Raw genomic sequence first — 22,505 nt, 5'->3', positions numbered from 1 at the left:
ACATTTTAAACCAGACATCCAACTTTTCATAAAATAATAAATGAAAAACAGGAGAGGAGAGTTCAGGCTCTTTGTTTCAGCAGGTTTGTGCCACAAACACACATTTTAAAATCAGTGTTTTGCAGGAAGTTGAATTCAAACTTCATCTAGAAAAACAGAGAGAACAGCTCCATTACTGGGGCTTCAAACGAGCGTTTTATTGGAAACCAGTCTACTTACCAGGAGTCAGTGGTTCTGGGGTGACGTAGAGCCTCCTCAGGGGGGTCGTGGACGTTGAGCGGTCCTAAATGATGATGCTAGCAAGGCTATGTTGCTAACCTGAATCTTCTTTATTTCTGCATTGTAAATGATTGATACACATTAAATCCACTTTAGGTGGCGTTTCTGTTGATGTCTCCCAGCAGGCTGAGCTAATGTTATCTAGAGACCCTGAAGAAGGTGTTTCTGATACTGATGTGGTGTATAACTGAGATCTGCCAGCATTAGCTGTTGTCAGGACTCTACCCCGTTTATCACTCTGCTGGTGGTTATGAACATCCTAACTAATCCATAACAGCTCATTTGTTGGCAATAAGAAATAAATGCAAACTGCATCGATCCTGTGCCTGATTTTATGGAGAAAACTGGTTCACATCTTATTTTGGTTATGTCATGTTCATGTTAGCTGGCTCAAACCCTGAACTTGAATTAATTTATATAAAAAACAAACAGATAAAACCTTTGTTTAGAAGACTGGAAATGATTGGAGCCTCCCGGTGCACGAGCTCGGCTACAGATACCCACGCACAAACGCCAACAACACAAAGCATCATTTCAAATATTTTATTCAAATGAACTTGAACCACTCTGATGATGAGATATGAGAGAACACCCTTAAAGTCCTGCCCACTACAATAAGTTCTGAGAAACTTAAATTAATTGTTAAATAACAAGCAGAAACTAAATCACGGCCTCAGAGACAGAGATATGTCAACACTAAATCAAAGTGTAACCCAAATGTAGTCAAACACATTCTGAACTGCATTTTACAGGTAAAGAAAAGAAAGAAAAAGGTTTGAGGGTCAGTTCTTCCGTTAAGAATACAATGGAGGAAGATGTGGCCGCTGTCAACTAACTCAGCTGCAGAGGACGAGAAGAATCTGAAGAAACCGGCTTCTGGAAAGCTGCTCGGCAGTCAGATTCATCACCTGCATGCAAGAGGAACTGCTCCACGAGTCAGCCGGCTCAGTCAGTCAGAGTTTAGTCCGTAGCAAACGTCAGTCGGTGGTCAGCTGTGATTTCCTGCTCTAGCTAAGTCACGCGTCATGTTCGTCAGTCTGCTGGGGGCGGCTGTAGTTTTTGAAACATGCTTCTTCTTGTAGAGTCCGATGAGAAGACGGCGATGAAGGCAGAGCCAGGTTCAGAAAGAAGAATCTGATGATTCACACCATTAGAGTCAGTTTATCAACACTAAACCAGAGAGAGGAGCCGGACGTTAGCAGACGACGGGGGAAGAAGCGCAGGATCTGAGCGCAGAAACAGAATCTGATCGCAAACTATTTCTGGATTTAATTTTAATGTTTTGTTTTGATCCTGTCTTATGACTTATTTAGTGTAAATTGTAAACCACACTGAACGGCCACTGTGTATGAAATGAGTGCGCTCTATTAAACTACTTCTATTTGGCTGCATCACAACAATGTCTGTATGTGAGGATCCTGATGAATCTGGAATAAGCCAATAACGGGTCAATAAAGAAGCTCTGCCCTGCTGTTTGGGCTCTAATAGCCGTCAGTCTGTCAGTCAGTCAGTCAGAGCGACGCAGGGTCGGACACTGGCAGCCATTGTTGCAGACTGATTTCCATCATGTCCTCTGACGGCGAGCTGAACGGCCTCAGTGTGTGTGTGTGAGTGTGTGTGCGTCCTCAGATCAGTGCAGATAGAGAGAGCGGCGCTGCTGGAGAGAAAAAGGGGAGGGAGGCGTGGAAGGAGGGATTGGATCGGAGGAGGACAAAGGTTTCATTCTTTGCCGGTGGTGAGGAGCTGCAGGGCTTTCTGGAGGTTCTGGATGGCCGTGCCGACGTCCTCGTACTGCAGGGCGCTGCCGGCGTACTTGCAGTACTTCTGGGCCTTGGTGAAGTCGTCTGGGGAGAGATGAACGCCGCCTGGAGGGAGGGATGATGGGAGGGCGGGGTGACAGGAAGGAAGAATTGGAAGATAGCAGGAGGAGGGGAAACAGAGTCAGATATCAGCTAATCAGAGGAATCGGGGATGATTACCGAGGCTGCGACCAGCGGCGCGAAGACTGATGCTGACATAAATCATCAAACCGTTATCACCAGAAACATTTCAGTGAATGTTTGTCTCTTCTTCTCACACACAGAAAACATCCACAACAGCTTCCTGTGCTTCTGTAAACCTGAATCACAACCTGGACCTTGAGTCTGATACAAATAACAATTCTATGCATTTTAGATCCCATAATAAATAAATAATCACACGTTTGGTCAGTAAAATGTCAGAAAATACAGAATTATGATCATTAAAAGTTGTCAGATCTCAAAAAGATTCAGTTATAATGAAACAGAGGATACTTTGGAAAACGAATGAACGAATAATTGATCAAACATTTCTGTCAACTGAGTCATCTTTTTACAGTTTTTAAAGACGCCGTTTCCAGAAAACTAAAACAACCTAAAACAGGACAGAAAAATCTTGGAAGTGGAAACAACAGATTTTACATTTTGTGTTTCGTTGACTAAATTGATTTCTGAATAATAATAATAAGACATCATGTTCCAGAGAGAGACAGTAAAGAGAGAAGAAGAAACTCGGCGTCCCTTTTTAACGCCCTGGGTAGCCTTATGCAACGTCCAGATAATAAAAGTAGTGGTTACTACGTTACTTATGTGACTCCAGTGAAGTAAATTATGTAACATCACTAAAAAGAATCAATGTTGACTTTTTGACTTTTGACAAAGCGTCCGTATGTGACGCCCTGAGAATGAGGACGGGCTGGAACGTCTTTTGGAATAATTTTATATACAGTATCTCCCAAAAGTGAGTACACCCCTCACATTTTTATACAAATACACAATCTTCACAAAATTACTCACTGTTGTTGCCAGCGGTTTGGACATTAACGGCTGTGTGACGTGTTATTTTGAGGGGACAGCAAATTTACACTGAGCTGCACACTCACTACTTTACACTGTAGCAAAGTGTCATTTCTTCAGCGTTGTCACATGAAAAGATAGAATCAGATATTTACAAAAATGTGAGGGGTGGACTCACTTTTGTGAGATCCCGTAGACACAGTTAGATTTAATTAAATAACCATTTCCTGTGGCCTTAGTTTGATTCCCTACATGTTTTAAAGTTACACTTTTGGGATTTGTGCAGCGAGATCCTCAAAGCTTCACCTCCACCAACAAGTTCAATTTAGTCTTTGACTTAACTCAAGTGTAACAACTGAAATCACTAAACCAGCGCTGGATTACTGGAGCGCTGAGAAGGTGATTTAACAGTTTCTGCTAGAGAGATGGGGTTTTCTGGAAAGATAAATCTTGACACTCCTCTCTTTCTTTTTGTTTTAAATTTAATTCAGCGTTTATTGGCATGAAGTTCTGAACATAAAACAGAACACCAAAGCAGATCTGTTTCTCTGTCTGCTGCCACTTGTTCACTAAAATGTTTGCTTGTGTGTAACGACAGTCACAGTCCTCCCGTCCTCCCGTCCTTTGTCCAATGCAAGTAACATTACACATTTTCACAGCTGCAGACTCAGAGTTAGAAAGGCTGATAAGAGCTCCTGCTAACGTGGGAGCACTTGTCTTTTTTTGGTCTTTATCGTTGGGGTCCACGCAGACATCGTGGCCTCATCTTTCCACACGGAGTTTGCCTTTAATAAAGGCCATCAACAACAGCTCTAACCCTAAAAGCCGGCACTCGGCCGGGACTCCCCTGAAATATGAAGCCGTGCAAGTCACTGAATGTTTCATGACACAGTCCTGAAAATATTTCACAATAAAAGCCCCGTTAAGAAATGAAAGGATTCCGTCCATATAGAGGGTTTTAATTTGAGGATGATCCAGGACTGCAGGACAAACTGACTGCAGTATCAATAAGAGTATTCTCATCAATTAAGTCCTCACTTTGGGAACGGCAAGGGATCAAAAAGACCACGTTAAAATAGAAAGTGTAGTCTGGCTCCAGAAGGATTTAGGTGCTCTCCTGGTACATGTATTATTACATTTATACAGGTCCATTATGAGCTGCGCTGTCGCCACTGAGGCGAACGTGGAAGTACCTGCTGCAGAGCTCAGGGGGCGCCGTCATCTGAACCTTTTAAAATAAAGACTGATCTGTGATCTGCCTGATGACGGGAGCTGTCAGCGAGGAGGCGTGACTACTTACACTGTGTATAAGTACACGGTGCAGCTTCCCTTTGATCAACTCTCATCACTGCGGTATTTAATAAAGAGAGACCAGCGCTGTCCTATAACCTCTGAGACAGACCCCTCCCTGTGAGCTCATCAGGTCCACAACATGCACCCCCACCCTCCCTCTGTAAACCTATGACCCACAAACCTTAGCTCAAGTATGACACAAACATGCTCAATATGTACACACTACTCTAGTTTTTGTTTACTTATCTATACTTTGCACTGTGTACTATACATAATGTGCATGTACTATTTGGCAGAAAGACTTCAGCTGTGAAATAACTCAAGGGCTTGGTCAAAAGTCCTGTGGAATACAGGGAAGTATAAGTAAGTAAGTTGGAGGGAAGTTTACTCAATACAAGTTACTCCTTCTAAACTCCACAGGATGGCTTAGCTGGAAATGTGAGACAGTCACAAACTTGTTTGGGGAAGAGGTCATAGAACACACAGGGAAAAGGTTAGTTATGACAATATCTGAACCACCCGAGTGATTGTTATAATATTGGGAAAGTACCTCCAGAGTTTAAGCAATGAATCAGAAATCGTGTCCTATGAACACACGTTGGCCAGAATCAGTAACGAAGCTTTGAGAGGTCATGGGAACGCTTCCTTGCTTGCAGTATTACTTTATTTATTAATGTACTTTGATTATTGAATTGTTATTTGGGTGAAATATACTGAACAAAATTATAAAGGCAACACTTTTGTTTTTGCACCCGTTCATCATGAGCTGAACTCAAAGAGCTGAGACTTTCTCTTTGTACACAAAAGGCAAAATCTGTCAAAATCTGTGTTAGTGAGCGCTTCTCCTTTGCCGAGATAATCCATCCACCTCATAGGTGTGGCGTATCAAGATGCTGATCAGACAGCAGGGGGATTGCACAATATCATTTTAGCACCCTTGAAAGAATGCAATGTCCAGCAAGTCAAATAAGCTCAACCACAACTTATTTGCTGATGTTTTCAAAAAGGAAAACTTGCACGGTTCTCATTTTCCATGACTTTTCTAGGATTAAATTATGTCACATCAGAGAGATTTCTCTGATTTAATGGTTCTTGGATAAACAACGTTTGTTGCTAATGAGTGACAAGCAGGCTCTACATGAGTCTCCCAAGGTGAGCGGGTTCAAATATATATTTTATCTTTGTCTGATGTCCAAAGCAACAGCCTTGCACTAAAGAATCTCTGTAATTACATTTAACAGCTGCGTTTTACTCTGCGTGTTTCTGCAGCTTATTACACTCACAGCCCTCCACCCATCCCTGGAGGAACCACTACGTCTTATAGTGACACTATAAACTGCGTAGAACCTCCTTCACCTACAGGATTCCAGTGTACGCTATAGGAGGGCAGGACTCATCACTGCAAACCCCCCTCAAAGATCCGTCTAAGGACTCCGTCAGTCATTTTATTAGGTTTTCCCTCGTCTCTCTCGTTTGCTCTTTAAGAACTGGCTGTGAAGGTTCATCGACCCTCTCTCTTCTGGTTCTAAGGGCGTACTCACACTTAGCAAGCGATTCATAGTTTTCACGTGACGTCAGGTTCCAAGAGGAACGCGGCCTCGGAGGGCACAAAAGACAAAATGCCGGATGCTCTGATCGGCGAGGCGAGGCGTAAGGTGAGGGATTCTCCACCAGGTAAACGTAAACATCACCGTGGTCGAGCCCAGGCAGGGAGCTGCCGAATTTTAACGGCAGAAATACGGCAGCAGGTGCTGTATGTGGATCGCACGTGCCCAACACCTGCATATCTTTCTTGTTCTTGAGTTGAGAGGTGATCCCAAATAATCGTGGGAAAGGAAATTTAACGGCTCCAGTGATCACGCTAGATGTGTACCCGAGCCGGTTAAACGTCCTTGCGCACGGTACGTACGCCCTTAGAGACTGTCCTCCCAAGAAGAACGACTCATCTCTACCGTCGACCATCTTCTCTCGTATATTGAACCTTTTTTCTCTTCTTATTTCGTTCCAACACATTTCTCTCCTCCCTTCTGTCGCTTGCCTCCTTACTAATTAATCCTCCATTAAACCCTCGATTTCTCTTTCTCATTACATATCTCGTCTTTCTAACCCCATCCTGCCTTTTTAATGTAAGCCCATTCATTCAGCGGGTGCTTTATTGGTGCACAATCTGCTAAACCAGTGTTATCTCTAACTGAGAAATCTGGCAGTGCTAATATAATACAGCTGCTGAAAGTGGCTCTGCCAGGATTAATTCAAGTGTTTCTATTTAAAAAGGATGTGAAACATATACTGTGGATATTTTGTATTTTGGATATATTCTTTCTCTGTCTCTACTCATTTATCTCTTTTCTGCCCTCCTCTTCTTTCATCTGTCCCCCCTTCTGTTCCCTATATCTTAAGTCCTTTCTTTATTCCTTTCCCATCTACTTCTTTCCCTCCCCCAATCCGTCCTCCCTTCCCCAGAGGACTCTCTTTAACTCGAACCATGCCTCCACACTGCGCTCTGCAAACAGTGCGTGAGACTCTCCATATCAAACACACTGGATCCTACAGCTGCAGATCTCTGCTGCACGTTTCCAGCCACGAAATGACTGACGGCGCAAAATCAAAACACATTACTGAAGAATAATATACATAAGAACTCGGCTTCGCGGCTGACAGGACAGTTTTATAGCAGATCCTCTTATTTTAGAAAGACTGAATCTGATTAAAGTGTATCTGAGTTTGAGGATTACATTCGCTGCTACTGCGTGAGGCTAACGAACCTCCTTTTAAAAGGGTGTTTCCAGAACCAGTGTCTCAGTTACTCTAAATAATCCACAGGCCACGTCGGGAACAGTTTTCATTGGAACTACTTTCTATCGGAGAAATCGTACCAATTCAAACTGTTCTGTGGATGTTCAGCAACACTTGTAGGGCCAAGTAAAACCTAAACCATCTGAGTGTCTCGATGAAACCAGCTGTAAATGAGCACATGTGTTTTCTATTCGATTTTTATTTTTATTTTTTTTTTAGATAATGTCACGGTTCAATCAGTCGCCACATTTTCAAACCTGTGACATTTGGAAATCAAAGACAATTTGTTTTCCACCTAAACACCTCATGTCACCTCTATTCCACGACCATCAGTGGTCGTGGTGGTGGGCTAGTGAGCGTGTATAGGAAATATTTTAAATGTACGCTGTGATGAATTTAACTCCTTTGAAGTTCTCACTCTTAAAGTTGGAGGGCTGCATCATATTTGTTATAATTTATCGCCCCCCAAAACCGCCTGGAGGATTTTTATCAGAACTTCCTGAATTTTTATCTACTCTGGTTTTAAATTATGACAGAATTGTTCTTTGTGGCGATTATAATATTCATGTTGATGACCCCACCAATGTTAATGCAACTGACTTTTTAAATATGGCCACTTCTTTTAACTTCATATCTGCTTGTCGTCACTAAATATTACTGCTCCTCTAAAGGTTAGGCCTACGTCTAAAGCTAGTAAGCAACCCTGGATAAATGACAGCATTCGCAGCCTAAAAAGGGAATGCAGGAAAGCAGAGCGCTGATGGAAAAAATCCAGTCTCAAGTCCATTACCTCAGTCTGAAGGATTTATTAATTAACTACAATAACATGGTTAAGGATGTGAGAACACACTATTTTTCTGAACTCATTACTACACATAAACACAATCCCAGGTTTCTGTTTAAGACTGTGGATCAGCTGGTAAACCCAACCCCTCCTTGTGCCTCAGCTGGAAGTAATGATGACTGTGAATAGCTTTTATCTTATTTTACCAATAAGGTGGTGTCAATCAGAGCCTCTATTACCCCCGCGGCCTCTTACTCAGAGGTTCCTCACCAGCAACAAGAGAGTTTTAACCAGTTTTATCCCATCGACTTGTCTGAGCTTTTAAAAACAGTATCACAAATGAGAGTGTCCTCCAGCCCACTTGATATAATACCTACAAAGTTTCTACTGAAAGTAATAGATTCTGTTGGGCCCCATTTGATCTCTGTTTTCAACAGCTCCTATCTACTGGTTGTGTCCCTGATTATTTTAAAACGGCTTGCGTGAACCCACTTTTAAAGAAACCTGGTTTAGATCCCTCCCTCCCACATAATTTTAGACCAATTTCAAAACCTTTTATTGCAAAGATTCTAGACAGAATTGTGTCCAAACAGCTGCTCACTGTGCTGGAAAATAACAAAATATTTGAAAAGTTTCAGTCTGGTTTTAGGAAGTACCACAGCACTGAGGCTGCCCTGCTTAAAGTCACCAATGACCTTTTAATGTCTGCTGATGAAGGTATGTGCTCAGTCCTTGTACTCCTGGACCTTAGCGCTGCTTTTGACACCATTGATCACAACATCATGTTAGACAGACTGAGGCACTGGGTGTGGATCTCTGGTACGGCCCTAGAATGGTTTTCATCCTACCTGTCAAATAGGAAGTTTTGTGTGTCTGTAAACAACTATGTCTCTTCGTTCTGTCCAGTTAAATATGGTGTGCCTCAGGGGTCGGTCTTAGGACCCATTTTGTTTTCCTTGTATCTGCTTCCCCTTGGACATATTATCCATAAACATGGCATTTCTTTTCATATTTATGCTGATGACACACAAATATACTTGCCCGTCTGATCCACAGACCCTGGAATGCTGAGTTCACTTGACAACTGCCTTTGTGAAGTTAAAAAATGGATGTCAAATAATTTCCTCCAGCTGAACTCAGACAAAACAGAAATCCTGGTCATCGGGTCTCAGCAGATGGCAAATCAAATACTGCCATCTGCTGGTTCCCTAGTAAATCACATTAAGCCTGTGGCAAAGAACCTTGGTGTTTGGTTTGATAGTAATTTAAATTTCGAGCAGCACACCACAAAGCTTGTTCAATCATGTTTTTATCAACTTAGAAATATAGCTAAAATTCGATCTATGTTAACTTTTAAGGACACTGAGACCATTTTACACGCCTTCATCTCATCACGCCTGGATTATTGCAACAGCCTTTTCACCTGTTTAACCCAAAAATCTATTGATCGACTCCAGACTGTCCAGAACTCAGCTGCCAGGCTTTTAACCAGAACAAAGAAATATGACCACATTACTCCTATTTTAGCTTCATTACACTGGCTCCCAGTATGTTTTAGAATTGACTTTAAAATTCTATTGATCACTTTTAAAGCTCTTCATGGCCTCTCGCCTTGTTATATTTCTGACCTTTTAGTCCCATACGCACCAGCACGTACCTTGAGATCCTCGGGCAGAGGTCTGTTGTCTGTTCCAGAGTCTCGACTGAAAACTAAAGGGGACAGAGCGTTTGCTGTCAGGGCCCCGAGGCTCTGGAACAGCCTGCCCGAGGAAATCAGGTCGGCTGAGTCAGTGAACTCTTTTAAGTCCCTTCTTAAAACATACTTTTATAGGAGAGCCTTTCCCGATCTTATTTGACTTTATTTTATCCCTTTTATTTTATTGTATTTTACTTAAACGTGTATTTTAGTATTTTCAATGTTTTCATGCTTTTATCTTGTATTGTTTTTGTATTATTATATTATTATATATATAATTATTATTATTATTACTCTTGGGTATTATTGTCTTTACACTTGTTAAAGCACTTTGTAACTTGTTTTTGAAAAGTGCTCTACAAATAAAGATTATTATTATTATAATTATTATTATTATTCCGCAACAAGTCAAACAATGTCATGACTGTGGCATGCGGGATAAAACACCACTGGTTTGGCAGGGGCAACACGGAGCCATGTGGAGAGTGCGAGAACGTTGCTTATTATGATTGTATAGTTTGTGTTAATATGCTTCGGCAGCGCTGTATTGTCCGGGGTATCTGTATCGATAGGGCAGGTACAGCAGCTCAAGAAGAAAAATCTGAGGAGCGTCCAAGAAAAGTTATGGATGCTCTAGATAAACTATGAAACGGCGTTAACCACAAATGAAGCTTTTCCTCGCTTGAGAGTGCCGAGAGAAGACGAGGACTGAGGGCAAACGTGATGTCGCATTATTACATTTACTCTACCTAAATAACGAATTATCGTCTTGGAACTGAGGACTTCTCTCTGTATTTTCTGACCCATTTCTGAACACGAGCCAAGACAAACTTTGCGCTCTGCAGGTTAAAGAACCAAAACCTTCTCATGTGGGCTCAGTAGGACAAAATATTTTATTGTTATTGAAGTCTTCAGTGCAGGTAGACATTAATATCGGGTTTGGAGTTAGACACCGGTGTAATTTTAACCCTGCTTGGTAGCTACCACCAAACTTGCATCTTCTTTGTGCTGAAGTGATTGTTCACTGGTTTAACTAAGAAGTCACTGCTGTATTTTGGGTTGTACTAACCACTAGGGGTGGGGAAAAGACATCGATACAGCATAGTACTGCAATACTTTCCGTGGCAATACCGTATCGATACAGAGACGCCAAGTATCAATCTTTTATTATATAAGTTGTACGTTAGAATTTTACTTTTTCTGTACTATAATAATAAAATCAGCTGCTTTTTCAGTCCTGTAGAAAAACACAATTATTTAAGAAAAAAGTAATAAATTCCAATACATCACGAGATGTTTAAAATCGCAAAAATTGTGCCATAAGTATTGTGATAATATCGTATTGTTATATCTGATGATCCCCTCCCACCCCCACTAACATCAGCAGGCAGCGGTTCAAAACATGGCTTTCCTTCCACGCAGCAGAGGGGATAAATCTGAAGACCAGCACAGCCAATGCTTCTCTCATAGAGTTAATGTCTAGCACATGAAATAATAACGACACCAAATGATTCTTCTTCTTTAATGTTAACATGGCGGGACCCCACTTGCAGAACTTGGAGTGCCGACTACTGGAACAGAGCAACAGATAATGTCTCTCTTGGCGGAGTAATGCTCATAAAACACGGCCCTCTGCTCTTAAAAATGTCCTGGAGAAGAAGAGGAAAAAACCTGATTGAATAGTGTTGCACCATAAGCCCCTAATCCCATGGCTGATTTCTCTTCTCCTCGAAGACTCGCAAAAATGCTGACTGCATACTCCCAAGGATGGGAAGAGGTTGAGAGGAGGAGGAGGGGAGTGTCATGGAGGAGGAAAAATGAAGAGAGAAAGTCAGGAAAGAAACGAGACACAGCCAGAAACCACAGCGCTTGACAAGGAGAGACATTTAGGGAGTGACGGCATCAAAAAGGAGCCTATGATAAAAAACACTAAATATCATTTTCTAACTATCTGTAATATTTCTAAATCATGAGTAAAATAACAAAGCTGACCATCAGTTTCTGTGTCAACGCTCTCAGCAGGATGACGGTGTTTCAGTACAGCTGCGATTAATACATTTTATTTTCAATTAGGATTTTATGAAAACAAGATAATGGAGATTAAACGATTACTGTGCCTCAGTCAGTTTCGCAACGCTGCCCTCGATTTAAACTGCAGACACTTTTGTAAGATCTGTAACTTTGGCGAGCAGAAAGAGGAGACCAGCTGAAGAGGACCGCTGAGTGAATAAATCACAACGTTTCACACCTCATGAATGAACAGAAAATGCAGAACAGATGAGCTGCTGAGCAGAAAACGTGCTTACGGGGTAATTTTTCTCTTCTTTTCAGGCTGGTTGACATGTTTTAAAGGAGTGCCTTTTCCTCGGTTTATCTGTGCAGACTAAGGTTTAATGTATTCCTCAAAAGAGGCTTTTTCATTTTAATTGTAACAGCTATCGGACAAAAGTGTAATTGCGTGAGTCACACACGGTTTATCTGGCACGCCTGAATTCAAGTAGAGAAAAAGTGCAGTGCTGAAAAGAGAAAACTACTTTTCCCTCGCCGGTTAAGTCTGAGTCAAATCTTGAAAAGACCATGAATTATTCATTGTACCTATTTATCCAGAGTTCTGTTGAGCTTGCATGGTCAAATTTATAGAAAAATATCAAGCTATTTCCACACGTATCTCTCGTTCTACAGTATCTGCAATATTCCACTATTCAGTACTTCAGTTAGATTTTACCATCATAAATCCATGACGGGCTGCAGCTAACGATTATTTTAATTGTCGATTTATCTGCTGAATGTCAGAAATTGGTGAAAAATATTGATCAGTGTTTCCCAAAGCCCGACATGACCTGCTCAAATGTCTTGTTTCCGTCCACAATGCAAAGAGATTTTTCATTTCACAGTCAAAGTTTGTAATTTACTATAAAATGCATGTTGCCGGCTCGTCAGGAGAAGATTTAAGGTTCTCCGTCTTGCTCAACAGGAGACCTAAACTCCACAACCACCCGAGCCACTGCTGCCCCCAAACGTTTCAAGAGTTAACGCCGTTAAGCAAACGGCGCAGCGCTCCGCGGCGCTGATGATGGAGCGGCGAGTGCTCGTCTTTCTACTTTTCCCACCAAGACTAAACTTGCTGATTGAGAGGGTTGAACTGGACACTTTCCTGTAGGACGTCTACCACAGTAACCTCTCTCGGCCACACGCTGCAGATGACTAACCGATTTTACGTTTTGGCGAGCGCTTGAGAGGAGAAAGAAAAGCAGCAGGATGAAAGAAACAATCGTTACTCATATTGGTGCATTAATGCTAAATGCTAAAATTATTGCGTATTAGAAACTTGGCAGTTGTTGAAGGAGAGAAATATTTAGCCAAGAGTGAATTATGGGAAAAGGATGGACTAGAAGCTCTCCACCACTCCTTCCATTTACTCCTCAGTGTCTCGTCGCCTCCCTCTCCTCCTCACTCTCTGCGGCTAACCACCAGCAGCTAATGGTAGACTAGACGGCAGCAAAGTGGTTAAGATTATAGGTTAGATGGCAGACAGATGGTGCAGGGACCAATCAGACGACGACCATCAGCATCACCACCATCTCCTGCAGGGTCACTTTTTCAGCGGTTACTCGCCGGTTACTTTACATCTTCTGGTGTTCAGAAGAAGAGTGCTATTTTTTTTACGAGGGCAGCTTAGTCATGGAAGCCATCTTTTCCAACCTTCTCCCCCGGCTCACTGTGGACCATCAGCTGCCTGCAGCTCTTCTACACAGAATAACGCCACATCTGCTTTTAACATGATTTTACAGGGATAAAAATCTCTGCTCATCAGCACACACGGTCTCCGACAGCAGGTTCTGTTTTGGATCCGGTTCCAGGTTGATAAAATATGTTGATTCACTGAGCTCTAAATGAATCCTGCCTGTCGTTGCTCTTTTTTATGAACAATGTGCAAAACATTCTTCAGGCCATTAGGTTCTTTAACGCTCATTGGTCGATAACGTGCCTTGCATGGCTGACAAACTGCACTGATGTCACTTCATTCTGCTGCTTCTTTACAGTAGGGCTGGCCCGAATGTCATTGTTTGAGCTTCGACGCTTCGATAGTAATTAACAGTGAATAATCGAAGCTTCAAATCTTTGTTTTTAACTTTGTGATGGCAAGGATGGCAGACCCATGTGCAGGACTAAGAAAGGGAGGACTTAGATAAAAGAGTGATATTTATTGCAGGGTAAAAAGATCGGATATTTAGTAGGTGAAGAGCGAGGCAGAGTGAAAATAGATGTGTGCCGAACCGGGTTGGTGGCTGCCGTACAGAGTCTGATCCAGCAGGTCCAGAGCAGAAAACGAGAATAGTTTAGCCGGGCGGGGTCCAGCAGACAGGATGAGTATTCTATATATATATATATATTTATTTATTATAGTACAGTATTTGGTGCTTTTGTAAATTGTGCTATTTCAACAAATCACACGTAAGTAAGATCAGTAATTTTAGAATATTATCCCCTCACCGGCAGAAATCTAGCATGCTAAACAGCTGGAGCCGTCGGCCGACTCGACATCCAGCCAATGAGAGCAGGCAGCTACTTTTTCACCGCAAAACCTTTTTTACTCCCCTCCAGCTCTCTATGAAGCTCAGACGATGCCTGCTGCCTGATCCATTCTTTCACCCAGATTCTTCTCTTTATAATTAATCGCCTGTGGTTTGGCATCATTTCCCGAGTCACTTTTCAAATGTTTTTCATGACAAAACGTGGTTTGGAGACCGGACAGAGTCGTTGTCAGCTCACACCACAGCAGTGGTGTAGTCTGCACCAGGCTTGAGATCGTTTGTGAGAAATGAGAAGCACCTGTGTTACGTCACTTTACATTTTACGCAGACCGTGTTTACACGCAGCGAGGCGTCTTTGCTGAAACGACAGAGGTTTCTGTAGGCTGAATGTGCCAGATAAACGTTCTCTCATATCAAAATCAATAACTGAAGATGATCAAGTTAAAATTTCCGGTATTTGGATCTGCGTTGGATTCAGTGGGCTCTGGCTGTGTCAGATACAGTGTAATCAACATTTACCGTTTTCTGCTGTTCGTCTATTTTGTCGGGTTGTAGGTGAAGGATTTGAAGCGAGCTGCCACTCAAAACTGTTCCTGCATATTCATCAGCTGAATCATTGAGTTTTAGTGATTTTTGTCACGAATGCTAAACGCATTAGAATCTAATTAGATTCCATTAGGGATTCAAACGAATTTTGATTTCATACACATTTTCATTTTCAACTGTCCCTCTTGTTTCTGTCTCCCACCTGCCCTCTCTGATTTCGCCTTGCCTCGGTCTCCGTCTTCTTTACGCACTCTGCCTTTGTTCCACCTTTGAAAACATCTGAGAGTTAAGCTACCAGGTGACCTCAAAACACCGCCACAACTTCAAAGTGGGCTTCAAAGGCACATCGGGACGGACCGGACGTGTATGCTCTACCAACTACGCGAAACACTGATGTTGTGAAATGCAAAGTACATACACTGTGCATGAAAAAGTGGGAAAATGTTAAAGTTTACTGCACAGACGCAGGCAGAACCAGGACACGGAGATCTCCCAGTGGAAAGTCAAAAGCGCCATGTTTTCAGTTAGGTTTTTACTTTCTGACTCCCAAGACTTTGTAGTGATGACAGCAACAAGAGGAAATAGCGTGTTGAGTCTGTGCCACCGTCTCACGGAGAAAAGTTCAAATGCTGCTCTACGTTTCAGATTTAACGCTAGAACACGTTAATCTGACAGCAGTATTTTCAGACTCGTGCCGTGTTGAAAGTGATACGGAAATGTTGCAGGTCGGATCGAGCAACAGTCCCGTCGTGACCTTTACATAAACGTGACCGTGATGCTTGTTCAGACATGAGACTGACGTGTTAAATGGCAGTCGGATTAAAGTAAAGGGGTTCGTGCCTGAAAGGAGCTTTAAATACACTGGAGTGGATTATTTTACCAGACTATGTGTTAACCTTGCAGTTTTCAGCACCACCTGCTTCTGCACACATGCACAGGTGTATATTCACGACAAAAGCTTAAAAGTGTATTTTATCTTTAGACAAACACGCGTGTCTCGTCATTAAATTGTAAAAAAGAGGTAATGGTTTAATGAAAGCCAACAGGGCTCAATCGCAGGAATTCATTCCAACTATGCACAGCTTCAAAGTTTCTTTTGTTTTTGTAACAGATTGCTCCCACGTGGACCAGAGGGGGCTTCAGAGTTGTATAAAATATTTTTTGGCCCTAAACTACAGAGACGGGTATTTTAAAATCCAATCTATACGAGACCAGAAATCACTGCAGATGTCAGAGAGCTGGTGGAGGATACTAACCTTTGCAGCTGAGCTGTAGTCAGTTTTGGGGAATTAAAAGAGAAGCCAGTTGGAAAGAGAGGAAGGAAAGAATGTGTGTGTGTGTGTGTGTTTGCAGGGTCAATGGGAATTATCTGTAAGCAGTGTATTTTGTATACGTGTGCGTTCTTACCCTGCTGCTGGGCGTTGAGCAGTGTGGGGTCAACAGTGGGCACTGATCGGGGGAGAGGCACTGGTTTAACGGCTTCTGCTGGTCAACAAAAACACTTCAAATTATAAACAACAAATACTAAAAAAGATATTCCTACTAATAATCACTTGTTAAACACTTAACTAGGATAAACGGCCATGAGCAAGAAATAAACGGAGGAAAAAAGGCTTTACAGTTGCTGCTGAACTCAAACATTGCTGATTTTTAATACCCCGATGTCCACGTTAAAGAGACAAAGACCTCTGGCAGCCGCAGGAATTAAGACTCAGGGGCGACGGATGGGTCAACAAAACATTGGGACGTTGCCTCTGGACACGACTACCAGCAACGTTACTGTCACCCTTAGGCCCCGCCCACAATACTGCGTTTTGGTTTCAAAGCCTTTTGAGAGACCTTTTGCTGCGTTTGCACCTCCCGTCCAGACTGAAACGGCGAAAACGAAGACCTAAAACGATGAAGTTTGGAAACGCTGCCGACCCCATTTTGCATTTTAAACTTCGGGTAGCGTTTTAGTGCAGACGGGCAAAAACGGAGGACTAAAGAAACGATGACGCTCGGCTCTCTGATTGGCTCTCATAAGTCATGCAAAGCAGAAACACGATGCTGCTGACAGAGTTTTTGATTTGGTATTTTTACTACAATATTTTGTACCGTGAAAATAACCACTCTATAGCCTACACTTGTACCGTGTACGACGCCGTGTACGACGCCGTTTACTTTGTGTCGCTTTTAACTCACGCTTTACATTCAGTAACAGTCCCAGCTCCTTATTGGTCCATGCAAAATAAAATCTGGTCTGATTGTTCGTCTGTAGTACTTTATTCTTCCGCCAAATCTTCTGTAACTGCAGAACAGACCACCTGCTTCATGTTTACAGCGCCACGCTCACGCCCAGTGTTCCTGAACGGCCACTAGATGTGCGTTTTCGGTCGTTTTAATGTAGACGGAGATAAACTCTGATACGCAGCTGAAACGCTGCTGTGGACGGAGATCGGATTCGTTTTAAAAGTTCTTAAACAAAACAAAACCAGAGTAGTGTGGGCGGGGCCTTAGTTTCTTTTGACCACGAGTGTTTCCTGACTTTAATCATGTGGTTATATAAACTCATGCAGGAAACTAAGACTTACTCTCTCCATTAACCAGTGCCTGTGCGTCTGTGTTTGTGGGGAAGGGTGTTTGAGTTTTCTGTCACCAGCTCTTTGTGCAGAAGCTTGTGTAATCTATTAATCACCCTAGACGACCTTTTGTGTTAAGCACATACAGACTAATCCCCACACTTTGTCTAATGCTCCATTCATCATCAGGGGAAACAAAATCAAAACTTCCTCTCAACCCTTTGTGTTTACACTCACATTTGCCACAGGGGTACGATTAAGTCTTACAGTGAGCACAGATTGCTTTGATAACTCAATATCTTTATGTCAACATCTCAATAATTACAGTCATTGCTGGACTTTACATGAACTCTGCTTCAGGAGTAAAACCTGACCGCAGATAAGATCCTCCGATCCTCTCTTTGGCGCGCTGCCCTCCTCTTTGTTTCCTCATGACGACAATGGCAAACATTTGCACAAAGGCAACAGCCTGAAAACAAACACACACACACTCTCGCCGTGAGGAGAGGAAGTGTGTTATTCGGTCACATAGTTGACGTTATCAGGGGAAATTCCAAGACAGATGATAAGAAGAGCTGATGAGTCACAACAGTGCCAATCATGTATTTTGGCTTAGGCTATAAATTTATGGGAGAATAATGGGAAGCTGGAAACACAACGTCAGTAATGGTTATCATTCTATAGGAACGGTCATCACAGACCCAGCCCTCTTTCCAGGGAGTTTCAGATACAGTCAAGTAAACGCATCACAGCTGGACCTGGACATGCTTGACTCACATCCAGTTAGGCCAACCAGGAACCTCAGAAACTCTACTCAGCAGGTTTATTTAGTTTGTAGTGGAGATGGACTCTGTTCCCCAAATGTCAGACTTTTTAACCTGAAGATGAAACCAGATTATCATCCGGTTTCTGCTCTTTACATTCTCTCAGACGCAAATTCAGCAAATGCACTGCAGAACGTTCTGGGGGGATACGTGTCTGTATGTACAACTGGATAAAGTGTTTTAATTCTATGTTAGCATATTTTAACATACACTTAATTATATGTTGTGTGTGTTGCTGTAAAATGACAAATAAACAACTTTGTACTTCTTTAGAATAAAAGGAGCTGCGGTTATTAATCGACCGCTGTCAGTTATTGTGAAAACTTAGTGTCCAGGTTTATAGATGAAACCTGCTCCTGAGGTCTAAAGATCTCACGATCCATGTCTAAGCTAGCCGTGACCCTTCGACTCGGCCATCGACTCGCCCCTTTTGTGAACCGTGTTTAACCAGCAACAATCCAGGGCTGATGGGACATTGGGTTTATTACAGGCAGCTACAAACAGAAATGTTGAATGATACCGGGTTCTGTTTTCCATTACTGTCCTTATCTTAACCTTCTGCACGCACTACACGGTCTGTCAGTCTGTGCAGGGAGGGCTGGAGTTTATGTTATTTTGATTAGAAATCTATTTCAGATATTTCACTGCCATCTCAACAGTTAGTGTGGCTAAAGGCTTTGCGTCATCATACCTGTGGGTGGAGGCAGCTCGGCCGGAGTGTTGGCCGGTGCGTGGGCCCCTGGTGGGATGTGGATGTTGTTGAAGTTGGTGGTGGGGGCCGACGGCCCTGGACCTGGACTAAAGCCAATACCCGGGGCAGGACCCGGCCCCAAACTCTGGTCCTGGTTGTCCTGGTGGTCCCTGAAGGAACCCCCGTGGGAGAGACCCTGGCCTGAGAAACCTTCAGCTCCAAACTCATCTAGCAGAGAGACAGAAGGAGAGAAGGCGGTGTTGAGACTGTTGCACCTTTCTTTTGAGGAACTGTGACTTGATGATTAAGGGAGGCAAAAAGTCAAATTCAACACAAAATGAAAGCGTTCATTAATGCTTTACGAAACACCCAGAAGGTCGATTCATTCGGCAGAACGTTCCAACAACAACAGAAAAGATGTTCTACATCAAACACCGTCACATTGCTGTAGCCTGGTTCCACACCTCTTGAATTGCCGCCAACATCTCTGATCGTTTCAATGATTCAAACAGGCTCCGTGTTCATTACTGGCTGTTTTTCTCAGTTGGAGAAACAACGGAGCCAATCAGAGCTCTGCAGACGGGATTAGGAACACGGACACCATCTTCCTGTGCCTGAGCCAGAAAGCCACAGAAAAGGTGACCAGCGGCACTGACCGACCATCTTCCGGTTTTGCCTGCGCGTTGATTCTTTTTGGGAATGTGGGAAACACCTGATGTCCAGGACACTCTATTTTATTTTATTTACTTTATCTTTATGGCTGCAAGTCAAAAATCTGTTACTGGATGCAGTCTCCAGAGAAGCCCCCTATGGACCTTTACAAAACATGCTTTACACCCACTTACTACTAAAGAGACAAGGGTGAAAAATACCAGATGAACTGGAACTGTTATTCTCCTTGTTGTTTTAAATATTCAATTGTGACAGCGCCTAAATCTCTGTGAACAGTGTTTGTCTAAATTTAGCCGACCTCATGCTAGTCCTGTTTTCATTCTGCATCTCATGTTGTGTGACGTTAAAATGCTACAAAAAGAAAAATTTATCGGAACAACTGCAGATAAGATATCCACGCAGCTGTGTAGGTTGTTGTAGAACGCCTTGAGGAACATTAACATATTTCTTGGATTGGATACTTTCTCACAAACTGAGATTGCTGAGTGAAGCTGGTGGGACGTTGGTCTGTTTGTTCTGCTCAAAATAACCTCACCTTCCAAACAGAAAACAACGCCTAACAAGAAGTGAACGCAGACGAAAGAAGGACATGATCTTGGACGACATAACTTCATACTATTAACCAGGTTCTTTTGGTCAAGCTTACATGAAACTAGCAGTTAGGTGAATGAGAAAATAAATAAAGGCATTTCAGTCTACGCAACTCACATCTCTCAGATTCACAACACAGCTGCAGTGTTTTCCCTAAAGCAGTCATTTCCTGTTCCTGATGTGTTCATCTAATTGCTCACCCTTTGCTTGTACAGAGGTGTTAAAAAGACATGAGGTGCTGTAGGAATGAATCTTTGCTGCTACAGAAGCGTTCAACAGATTGGCGGAAACCCCCTTCGGGTGATTCAAAAAAAGAGTTTAGGCGAAATGATTAGAATTCATGAGATTGAGATTGAAGTGGCCGGCCAGAAAGAGAGTAAATCACATTCATAGAGATTCAATCAGAAACTGATTTCAGATGAGAAATGTGGCATGAAGCGGGGACTTTCTCGGCCTTTCCCTGTGTGCAGCACGACTGCTGATGACTGCATCATATTATTATTACTATGCTTCTGCATTTGTTACCAACACTTCTGAATTCTGGACATAAGAATGTGTTGAATAACACTGCACAGAACGTTGTGTATTTTCTCAATTCTCATGTTTCTTATGCTACATTTTACTCTCTCAAACTGGTGAGGGAGTTTTTGGTTGTCTTACATATTTGCAGTTGTTTTCCTGCGCTTTGAGCTCTCTCAGCCACCATAGTTCAGCAGTAGGCGGAGCTCTATGAAATCTGGACACCTGTATATACACTCACCTAAAGGATTATTAGGAACACCAGACTAATACTGTGTTTGACCCCCTTTTGCCTTCAGAACTGCCTTAATTCTCCGTGGCATTGATTCAACAAGGTGCTGAAAGCATTCTTTAGAAATGTTGGCCCATATTGATGGATAGCATCTTGCAGTTGATGGAGATTTGTGGGATGCACATCCAGGGCACGAAGCTCCCGTTCCACCACATCCCAAAGATGCTCTATTGGGTTGAGATCTGGTGACTGTGGGGGCCATTTTAGTACAGTGAACTCATTGTCATGTTTGAAATGATTGGAGCTTTGTGACATGGTGCATTATCCTGCTGGAAGTAGCCATCAGAGGATGGGTACATGGTGGCCATAAAGGGATGGACATGGTCAGAAACAATGCTCAGGTAGGCCGTGGCATTTAAACCATGCCCAATTGGCACTAAGGGGCCTAAAGTGTGCCAAGAAAACATCCCCCACACCATTACACCACCACCACCAGCCTGCACAGTGGTAACAAGGCATGATGGATCCATGTTCTCATTCTGTTTACGCCAAATTCTGACTCTACCATCTGAATGTCTCAACAGAAATCGAGACTCATCAGACCAGGCGACATTTTTCCAGTCTTCAACTGTCCAATTTTGGTGAGCTCTTGCAAATTGTAGCCTCTGTTTCCTATTTGTAGTGGAGATGAGTGGTACCCGGTGGGGTCTTCTGCTGTTGTAGTCCATCCGCCTCAAGGTTGTGCGTGTTGTGGCTTCACAAATGCTTTGCTGCATACCTCGGTTGTAACGAGCGGTTATTTCAGTCAAAGTTGCTCTTCTATCAGCTTGAATCGGTCGGCCCATTCTCCTCTGACCTCTAGCATCAACGAGGCATTTTCGCCCACAGGACTGCCGCATACTGGATGTTTTTCCCTTTTCACATCATTCTTTGTAAACCCTAGAAATGGTTGCGTGTGAAAATCCCAGTAACTGAGCAGATTGTGAAATACTCAGACCGGCCCGTCTGGCACCAACAAGCATGCCACGCTCAAAATGGTTTAAATCACCTTTCTTTCCCATTCTGACATTCAGTTTGGAGTTCAGGAGGTTGTCTTGACCAGGACCACACCCCTAAATGCATTGAAGCAACTGCCATGTGATTGGTTGATTAGATAATTGCATTAATGAGAAATTGAACAGGTGTTCCTAATAATCCTTTAGGTGAGTGTAGTTTAATGATGGAAACGATGGAGAAACTTGCAAATGAAGAGGTAATGGAAAATGGAAACTTTGGTGTTTCCTTATTTTACCTCTTTACTTAAGATTTCATTTAAAGTCTCTCAAAACAAAGAGGAAGATGTTGGCTAGATAGTGAAAATAAATATGAAACTCCAGTATCTCACAAAAGAGAGTACACCACTCACATTTTTCTAAATATTTGATCTTTTCATGTGACAACACTGAAGAAATGACTCTTTGCTACAGTGTAAAGTAGTGAGTGTGCAGCTTGTGTAACAGTGTAAATTTGCTGTCCCCTCAAAATAACACATCACACAGCCGTTAATGTCTAAACTGCTGGAAACAAAAGGGAGGACACCCCTAAGTGAAAATGTCTTAAACTCCTAAACTCTAGATTTCTATGAAGTAAAAAAAAAAAATCAGGTCTGAATTCAAACAATATAACTAAGC

General features: G+C 42.6%; 1 protein-coding gene across 2 annotated transcripts in view; it reads right to left on the bottom strand.

Annotated features, from left to right (window-relative positions):
• Positions 1-807: 807 nt before the first annotated feature.
• vta1 (vesicle (multivesicular body) trafficking 1) overlaps positions 808-22,505 on the bottom strand; it is a 63,045-nt gene continuing 41,347 nt past the window's right edge. Inside the window, exons 6-8 of one of the 2 annotated variants that reach the window (XM_038726687.1) lie at positions 18,822-19,049; positions 16,153-16,230; positions 808-2,144 (exon numbers count right to left, since the gene is read on the bottom strand). In XM_038726687.1, coding sequence (XP_038582615.1) covers positions 1,999-2,144; positions 16,153-16,230; positions 18,822-19,049 — 452 coding nt within the window. In that variant the 3' untranslated portion in view covers positions 808-1,998. The remainder of the gene's footprint in view (positions 2,145-16,152; positions 16,231-18,821; positions 19,050-22,505) is intronic. The other variant, XM_038726688.1, reaches the window with a different exon arrangement.

Source organism: Micropterus salmoides, unplaced genomic scaffold (assembly GCF_014851395.1).
Source record: "Micropterus salmoides isolate LMB-PRFRI ecotype aquatic unplaced genomic scaffold, ASM1485139v1 Ms_hic_scaffold_18, whole genome shotgun sequence".
NCBI classification, from domain to species: domain Eukaryota; kingdom Metazoa; phylum Chordata; class Actinopteri; order Centrarchiformes; family Centrarchidae; genus Micropterus; species Micropterus salmoides.
Note: the sequence above shows the minus strand (reverse complement) of the source record. Positions and strands in the feature narration are given on the sequence as shown.